Source organism: Homarus americanus, unplaced genomic scaffold (genome assembly GCF_018991925.1).
Source record: "Homarus americanus isolate GMGI-L3 unplaced genomic scaffold, GMGI_Hamer_2.0 scaffold32583, whole genome shotgun sequence".
NCBI lineage: Eukaryota > Metazoa > Arthropoda > Malacostraca > Decapoda > Nephropidae > Homarus > Homarus americanus.
In genome coordinates, this window is record NW_024713129.1 from 10,208,541 (window position 1) to 10,218,540 (window position 10,000).

Consider the following 10,000-nt stretch of genomic DNA (forward strand, 5'->3'; position numbering starts at 1 on the left):
ATATATACAGTGGTCCCTAGGTTAACGAACACAATTTGTTCCAGAAGGTTGTTCGTTAACCGAAACCATTGTTTCAATGGGGTTTTGGGTAATTGGTTCCAGCTCACCGAAAATTACGTACAAAGTAAAAAAAAAAAATGCAGTAAAGTACACTTACTTTGAGGTGTGTATGTAGAAGACTCCTGGTTGATGATGCTGATGTGAATTTGAAGTGGGAGGTGGAGAAGGAGAAGAGAAGAGAAGAGAAGAGAAGGAAGTGGGGATAGAGAAGAAGCATTTTACTGCTTCTTGGAAGGCGAGTCACCTTCCATAATAATGTCAGGAACCTCTGGACTCACAGATTCTCCAACAGGAAAATCCTCTCTCCTTTTTGAAGTGGAAAGCCGAGGGGTAGCATCTTTCTCCCGCTGCCTTTTAGTGAAGAAACTGTCAATTTTTGGTTGTGGGGCATTTCTCCTCCTCATCATTAACTGATTTTTGAAGGAGACCACTTTGTCCTCAACATTACACAAAATAGGTTCTGTTGTTTCCACTTCAGGGTGACTCGAAGTCAGTTTCCTGAACATCTCCCATTGGTGAACAACATCTTTTAAATCGGAAGAAGACATATAGTCATCACTTTCCCTCTCCTCCTCACCACTGTTAGTTTCTAACATCTCATCCAGTTGTTTCAAGTCTTCAGAAGTAAGTTCCTGCTCATGAGACATCACAAGCTCTTCCACATCATCCTCCTCCACAGAGTCCCATTGACTGACCAATGGACACAATCTCCTTGTCCAACTCCGTTTCTTCATCAAATCCCTCAAAATCATGGACTGCTGATGGCTACAGTGCTTTCCATGCAGAATTCAGGGATCTAGTGGAGACTTCTTGCCATGATGACACAATCAATTTTACAGCCTCCAGGATGTTGTATTGCATCTTCCAAAACTGTGCCAGTGATAGATCTGGATCAGTGGAAGTTGCCTGAGGACACCTTCTGAACATTGTCTTCATGTACAGCTTCTTGAAGTTGCTGATTACATTTTGGTCCATTGGCTGCATAATTGATGTAGTGTTTGGGGGCAAAAACAACACTTTGACAAAGTCAAATCTAGCCTCCAAAGTGCTGGCAAGTTCAGGGTCATGACCAGGGGCATTATCCAGAAGGAGGAGAGCCTTTAATGGGAGTTTATTGGTGGTTAGGTTGCTCTTCACAGAAGGGTAAAACACCTCAACAGCCCATTCATTAAAGAGCTGTCTTGTTACCCATGCCTTACTGTTGGATTTCCAATAAACTCCAAGTTGTCCTCTTCCCACCTTTTGTTGCTTGAACACCCTGGGATTTTCAGAGTGGTAGACAAGCATAGGCTTCAGTTGGCAATCCCCTGAAACATTGGCACCAAGCAATAGAGTGAGACGGTCCTTCATGGGTTTATGTCCAGGTAAAGAGGCTTCATCTCTAGTGATGAATGTCCTTTTGGGCATTTTCTTCCAGAACAGCCCAGTTTCGTCCACATTGAACACTTGCTGTGGAAGATAATTTTCTTCATCCACCAGTTCCTTAAACTCCACTACAAATTTTGCTGCTCCTTTTTTTATCTGCACTGGCAGCTTCACCATGTCTATCAACACTAAAAATGTCACTTCTTTTCTTAAAATTTTTCAAACCAGCCCTTGCTGGCCCTAAATCTTCAAACTCTGTGCAAGAAGAACTAGGTTGCTCTTCCTTCAAATGTTCGTAAATTTCCCTGGTTCTTTCACAAATAAATTCAGTTGAAATTGAATCTCCTTTCATTTGTTTTTCCTTAATTCAAATGAGAAGTAACCTCTTTGTTTCTGAAATTAAGGATCTACCTTTAAACACAGTGGTAGATTTGTGTCTCACTTTCACTTCCTTAAACTTCTCTTTCTGCGAAAGAATTGTCGACTCATTTGTTCTAATGCCTTCTTCATGTTTCTTAATGATTTCCTGTTTCACCTGGATTGAAATTGCCTTTCTAGATTTCTTTGAACCCATGCTGTATTCAATAACAATTTCACCACTAAAATTTTAAGTTTAATTGATGTGATTAAAGATTATTTTCTTTAAATCAACACTGCACTGCGCTATATATTATCAATACGTTAAATAAATTTCAGAATGACTAATAATTGTACTGTAAAAATGTAAAAATAGTTTATGTTCAAGAGAGCCACAAGCAAGATGTTACCTCCACTGAACAGAGACACAAACAGACTCCTTGGTGGGTGAGTGAAGTGACTTATGGGCACACTAGAAACTAGTTCCCTGTACTGCAATTACTGTATGTTAAATAAGTGTTAAAATGACTAATAATTTTAAATATAAAACTTGGAAAAATATTTAATAACACAACCTTCTTGATATTTACTCAAATGGGAACGAATATAAGCCCTAGAACAGATTAATGTATTGGCGGTCTAATCTTCCAGCTGGCGAGCAAGCGAAAATATGTTGACCTGTTTTCGTAAGAATTTCGTTAACCTAATTTTTGTTCGTTAATCGAAGTATGTGTATGTATGTATGTATGTATATATATATATATATATATATATATATATATATATATATATATATATATATATATATATATATATATATATATATATATATATATATATATATATATATATATATATATATATACGCCACGGCCATACATACATACATACAGTCAAACCTCACTTTACGCGGTCCCACATTCCGCGTTTCCACGTTTACGCGGTGCCCTGCCAGAACCCAGGATGCTCACATTCCGCGGTGGGTGTACCCCTTTACACGGGTGAAGTATAATTTTTTTATTTAGCTCATAAAATTCATACAAATTATCCGGCCAGAATATAATTTACATTGCTGGAATTCTTACAATTTGATGATCATTTTGAATATAAACATCATAGATTTTGCATTAGACATACAAATTTTAGATATAATGTTTACTCTGAGTAAATATGTTATCTTTTGTGCAAAATATATGACATTTATATTCAAAATATTCCTGGTCTTACAAGGAATCCAGCAATGTCAATTATATTATCCTAACTTTAGTCTGATTTATTATTTATTACTAAAAAGGTAAACAGTTTGGTATTCCCACACATTCCCTCTTTGTCAAACCCCTCAAAGTCAATATAAGTCCATATCCTCACTATCACTGATTTGGGCCGGCTGTGGTGGGTGGCGGGTGAAGAACTCGGTAATGTTTTGATGACTAGGCGACCTTGTGCGCACCCTGCACGCGCCGCTCTCCGCGTAAAAGGGTACACACACCGCGGAAAGTGAGCATTCCGGTTTCGGCAGGGTACCGCGTAAACGTAGAAACGCGTAAAGTGGGACCGCGTAAAGCGAGGGTTGACTATATATATATATATATATATATATATATATATATATATATATATATATATATATATATACAGTGGTCCCTCGGTTAACGAAATTTCGGTCAACGAACTGCCTCCCATAAGATTCTTAAATTCGGTTCTAGGGCTTAAATTTCTTTCTATTTTAGTAAATATCAAGAAGTTTATACTATTCAATAATTTTAAAAGTGTATTATTCAATTTTTTAGTCATTTTAACAATTATAGAACATAATTGAAGGTAAAGTGACTAGTTTAATGCGCGGCATCCAGCCTCTTAACACAGCAAACAGGCATTAGTCTCTCTCTGTTTTCACTGGAGGTAACATCTTGCTTGAGACTCTCTTCAACTAAACGCTTTTTTTCTGTGTTTCCAAGCAAATTATTGGTCATTTTGAAATATATTTTACATATTGACAATATATAATGCAGTGCAGTGTTGATTTAAAGAAAATAATCTTGAAATACACCAAGAGAACTAAAATTTTATGGGTGAAATGGTGCCATGGGGTGACTTCTCTTCCACCCCAATGCCTTCTCTTCTTCCTTCTCCTCCACCCCCATTCTAATTCCCATCATCATCCAGGAGCCTTCTACATACACACCTCAAAGTAAGTGAACTTTTCTACCATTTTTGTTGAATTTAGGCAATTTTCAGTGAGCTGGAACCAATTACCCAAAAACCCATTGAAACAATGGTTTCGGTTAACGAATTTTTCGGTTAACGAACGACCTTCTGGAACGGATTGTGTTCGTTAACCGAGGGACCACCGTATATATATATATATACACACACACACACACACACTGTATATTAAAACCTCGATTAACCGACTTTTGGATTAACAACCGATCCCGGACCCCTTAAAAAACAAAAACAACAACAACCGGGCACAGGTCATTGTCCCACATTGGGGCCTGGGGGGCGATAATGTAGATAATGTAATGATAATAATAATATTGATAAAGAACCATAAAGAAATGAAAAAAAGAATTGTGAGTGAGAAACAATATAGTACCTATATGAATGTAGTGTTGTCAATACAGGTTGACAACTCTTTATCCGATATTCCGAAAACCGAAATTTTTTTCGTGGAGCCTTTTTTTTTTTTTTTTTTTTTTTTTTAAACAACAGGGATTAACCCACCCAGGCATAGATCACTGACTCACATCGGGGCCTGGGGTCGAAAATGTAATAGTAATACTAATTATAATAATACTAATTATTCATAGTAAATAAAAATTTTAATAAAAAAATACACCAAAATAAAATAATAATAACAACAATAATAATAAAATTTATAATAATAATAATAACAATAATACTGTATTAATAAACTAATAATAATAATAATAAAGAAATATACGAGAATGAAAAAAGATAAAAAGTGAGAAACACGGCCTAAACTTTATGAATTACTATTATAATTTTTTTTTTATTCCCCCAGGCCCCAATGTGGTCAGTGACTTGTGCCCGGGTGGGCTAAAAAAAAAAATAAATAACCATTCTGAAAACCGAAAAATTCCGAAATCCAAAATGCCAATCGTCCCAAGGATTTCGGATAAGGGATTGTCAACCTGTAGTAAGAGAAATAATTGACACCCTGCAATTGTCTGTAAATGAGATAGAAAGTCAGATCAGCAACCTGGGACTTGGTCACGGTTTTCATGATGACATATGTTCTTTGACTTTTCCATTTATTATTCACGGTTTCTGTGCTGGTTCATATTTATTTACTAAAGTGGTTAGTGTTTTAAAGCAAATTCTATTGAAATATGAATGGCAAATGAACAAAAATGAATAGAGGGACTTGAATGAGATACGTAGGTTAGGGTTAGGTATATTGAAAATGTATGTTTTATATCCGTAGACTTTATTTAATACTGTATTAGCCGACATTTCGGATTATCCGCCGGCCTGTTCCCCACATATGTGGGCGGTTAATCGAGGTTTTACTCTCTCTCATATTGATTTATTACTGTACTGTATTGTATATTATAATGCAATGACGTGTTGATATTACTATTTGATCTACTGCATTATGCGCAGGGTCGTGACGGACATAAACAACAAGATGAAGTACAGGGGTATTAATAAAAAATTAATCTGATAAGTTAACAATCTTCGGGTAGTCTATAGGCCTCCCTTTTCTCTTGATACACTCTTGCAGGCATGAAGGAACTGTCTCTGCCAAGTTGTGGATTATTTGTGGGTAAATTATTCCACTCCTCACGAATGGCTGCCTCCAGCTTGGGGACAGTATTTGTGTCCTTGCCTTGTAGACGAAGTATAATAATGCTCCACTTATTTACTATCGAGTTAAGGTCAGGCATATTACTTGGCCAATAACTCATGAAGTCTACCTGGCAGTCAACAAGCCATTGTATTACAGATTTTGCTGTGTGACATTGGGGTACCATCCTGCATAAACACATCAGCGCTGCATTTTTCAAAAGACCTGGCAAATAATCATAAAGTAGCTCCAAGTATTTAAATTGGTTCATCATCACATTCCTAGGTAGCACAACAAGATCACCAGTTCCAAAGTACAAGAAGCAACCCCACACCATCAGTGTCTCAGGTTGCTTAACTGTGCTAAAAGTGAACTTGGGGTCAAGCGAATCACTTCTAGGGCCCCTGTACACTTTAAAAGTACGACTTCCAGTAACGGAAAACTTTGCCTCGTCACTCCACAGCACGTGCTGCTACTTGGTCGTATCCCACTGAGCGTTGGCCTTGGCAAAAGCAACCCTACGCTGCCTCTGGACAAGGGTGGGGAGTTGATTCTTACGTGCGCGATGGGTGCGAAACTGCAGGTCATCATGGACGCGACAGTGAACGGTCCTTACAGAAACATCACCTAGAAGTACAAGGTTTTTTTTCAATTCCCGTGCTGACAGACGTGGATTAGCATCAGGTTGCCTCTTAAGAACAGTTAATGTACGTTGGAAAGTTTTTCGAGCTTTCTCTGGCCGTCTGCTGTGCACTGGTTTTGCCAACCTGCTGTTACCTCGTAATCATTTAATCCAAATCTGAACTGATTGTTCATTCACACCAACAATTCTTGATATTTCCTTTACAGGTTTCTTGCCCTTATGCAGACTAATAATTGATGCTATCTGCTCTTTTGTTATATCTTTCCTCTTGCCCATTGTGGTAAAAATGGCAAAGAAACGAGTGTTGTGGCAATAAATTGGGGCAATGTCGGAGGAGGGGGGGTAAAACTTATAAATCTTCGTTCACAAATTGTACTCGGGCAACTGGTGAATGTTTTGTTTGCTGGCTGACTTGTCCTCGAGTCTCCCTTCGCTTCCAGAATTACAATGCCTATCTCAGCCCCAGCTGGCTGGTGTGGAGGGGTGTGAGACACTTCAGCAAAGATCACTTCCCGTTGGCCATCTCGTACATAATGCAATGGCGAGGAGTGTATATTTTTGTCACTTGCCATAACTGTGTCTTCATTGAATATTGACCACAAAGTAACCTGAAAGCCAATAAAACGTGGTTCTCAAAAATTTAACCCCAACTTGAATCAGAAAGGAATCGGAGTCATCTTGATCCAGTCCAAAACCATAGTTGTCAGTCTGAATCCAAGCCTAACCTGAATTCTTTTAGGTTTAAGTTTGATTTAGAAAACTAAGTCTAATCTCTTAAGTGTAGGTTGTGATGTTGGTACAGAAGTGTGTGTGCGTTATTTTAAGGGTATGTGTTTTGGAGGCCCCTTTGTGGGTAGATGACCTGTGCCCGGGTGGGCTATTCCCCATTGAAAACAAATGCTTATGTTCCAATATACTGTATAGCCATGTATAGAGGGAGAGAGAGTGAAAATTTTTGTTTGTTTGTTTGTACTGTAGTGTGAATGCATATCTTTACGATGTAAATGTTTTTTTGTTGTTTTTTTAGGAGAATTGACTTGTATATTATTGTAATTAGTAAGTCCCTTCAAATCAACTTCTGTTAGCGCTGGGACACTTGCAGAAGCTAAAACCCTTTGAGTTGAAACCTTGTATGTGTAGAGACCCTTCTTGTTGTGCACTCAAATGATATGCTATGCTAATGTAAATATTTTATAATAAGAGTTATCCACTAGCTTCAGATGCGAAAGATCCAATCTTTTACATAAAAAAAAAAATAAAATTATCAATGATTCTAGAACTAATGTATGATCTGGGATAGAGGTTGAAGCAAAACAAACATATTGTAGGTCAACTGGTTTTATTATTGATCATAGTAACAGAAAATGCTGACCCTGGAGTGGGATGCAGTGTGTAGGTTAAGCTGGAGCATGGCTGCCATCCATATTCAGCTTTCTGTATTTTATGATAGTCTAATACAGTACTGTATCTCTGTACAGGTACTCGGAATACTGTATTTGTAGTACTAAATTCAGATGGGGGTGATTGGTACTTCTTTTGGCCCATGGGAGGTGGGTGGATATTTGTCATCTGTCATAGCACTTATATATTTACGATAAATTATTGGCCGAGTTGGTGCAACATTATGATGGTGTATGATATCAGTAAACTTCAGGCCAAAAATTAGGATTTGTAGGTATGTGTGTGTAGTGCCTGTAGTGAAAGGTAAATCATTTAACAAACACTGCAAGACCAATGTTGTTAGTCTACGATTTCTGTAAATCATAAGTTTAAAGTTTCATCACATTTGGGTTATGTCGTTATAATTTTTACACTAATTCATTATTCTTTTTCAATACATCAGTTTAATTTTAAGAACATACTGTATGTCATGTACAGTAACCTTAGTTTTAGTTTTGAAATTATTATTTATGTTAATGAAAGTTTATTTCACAGGAAAAGATTATGTACCGGGTAATACAAAAAATTTAAGCTTGGGTATTGTTTTATCCTTGTACAGTCTCTCTCTCGTTTTTATTTTTATTTTTTATTAATATCTTACACACATAAGTACTATACTGTACTTGTAACACACTTCATGTACTCTGCAATGCTATATTGTGTTTTATCTCATTGTAAATCCATTTTAGCCATGGCCGGTCAGGAAGAATCACAGTCCACCCCAGCATTGATTCACATCCCGGAAAGCAGCAGTGGTATGACCTTCCTTGGAGGAGTAAACAGTGAGATGGGGGCCGTAGGCGGAAGTGGAGGCCCAGTGGGTGGTGTACCGGAAAACAACTTGCGTGAATCTTGCACACGCCTTTCTATCTCATTGGAGGAAAATGGCTTGTATAAGGTATGTTTTTTGTTTGTTTTTAGTACTTTATGTTTTGCATTGTAGTTTGAACTTGTCTTGCAGTACAGAAAATCCTCCAATTAACAAAATGATGTAAATGAAGAATTGTTTGCTAACCTGAACAGATTGATAACTTTGTAATTCCAGCTCTTTCTTTTCCTGTTGCTGTGATCTATATGCTGTTGCTTCACTAACTGTAAATTGCTATTAATATGGATAAGTTTGTATGTATGAGTATAGAAATTGTGATAACTTTTTGCTAATATAGTAGAGCAAACTAGTTACAGTGGTCCCTCGGTTAACGAACGCCTCAGTTAATGAAATTTCGGCTAACGAATTACCTTTCATAACAATCTTCAATTCGGTTAACAAAAAAAATTTGATTAACGAAATCATTAGGAAAATCACGTTTTGTTTTGAACTTCAGCTGATAAGCTGAGGAGGTATTCAGCCAATTCAGTTATCTCTTTAATGTTTACATTCGTTTCCACTGGAGTAAATATAAAGAAAATTGTGCTCTTTAATATTTGTGCATTTTTTTTATACAATATTAAAATTATTGGTCATTCTAAAATTTAGCCATCCAAGCTCTGTCCACATAAAGTTTTCAACTATTATTTTTGGCTCGTTATATGTAACCTTATTCATTTATTGAAACTTATTTACATGCACACACACTGTCCTAAGAACAAAGCTGAACTGTACATGTAATCAGAATAATGTACAAAATGATTACTACAATTTTTGTCTAGTGCAAACTATGGCATGTTTACATTCAAATTAATCACTATCTTATAAGAATTCCAGCAATGTGAATTATATTCTCCCCGGTCACTTCTATGAAATTGTATAAGCAAAAAACAAATACTCAATCTAAAGGACATAAATAAACAAATTAATACTTCACCAGACCTTGGCCTAACTGTCAAACATGTCACTGTCACCCCTCCCTTCCTCTCTCCCAACCCCCCCACCCTCCTCCCAGTTAAGGATTCTGGTTATACAATAGGCTTTAATCATATATAATATCTCAGACTAAAGTTAGGAGAATATAATTTGCATTGCTGGAATCCTTGCAAGACAGTGAATAATTTGAATATAAATGTCATATATTTTGCACAAAAGATAAAATTTTTGCTCTCTCTTATAAAATTCTTAAATTAGATCTAAAATTTGTATGTCTAATGCAAATTTTAGCTTGTTTATATTCAAATTAATCACTATCTTAAGAATTCCAGCAATGTAAATTATATTCTGCCCTTGTCATTTCTATGAATTTTATGAGCTAAAAACAAAATCTCAAGCAAATAAACAAATTAAATACTTCACCAGACACATTATCTGTCAATCAAAATACACCTCACCTCCCGCTCCCCACCTCTTCCCACGCTCCCTCCCTCCCTCCCTCCCCCGCCTTCCTAGA

The 10,000-nt window shown here is 36.7% G+C and overlaps 1 protein-coding gene across 11 annotated transcripts in view; it reads left to right on the forward strand.

Moving 5' to 3' along the window:
- LOC121866734 overlaps window positions 1-10,000 on the forward strand; it is a 104,876-nt gene that overhangs the window by 83,167 nt on the left and 11,709 nt on the right. For all 11 annotated transcript variants that reach the window (XM_042366437.1, XM_042366517.1, XM_042366508.1 and 8 more), the window contains one exon: window positions 8,369-8,577. In XM_042366437.1, coding sequence (XP_042222371.1) covers window positions 8,369-8,577 — 209 coding nt within the window. The remainder of the gene's footprint in view (window positions 1-8,368; window positions 8,578-10,000) is intronic.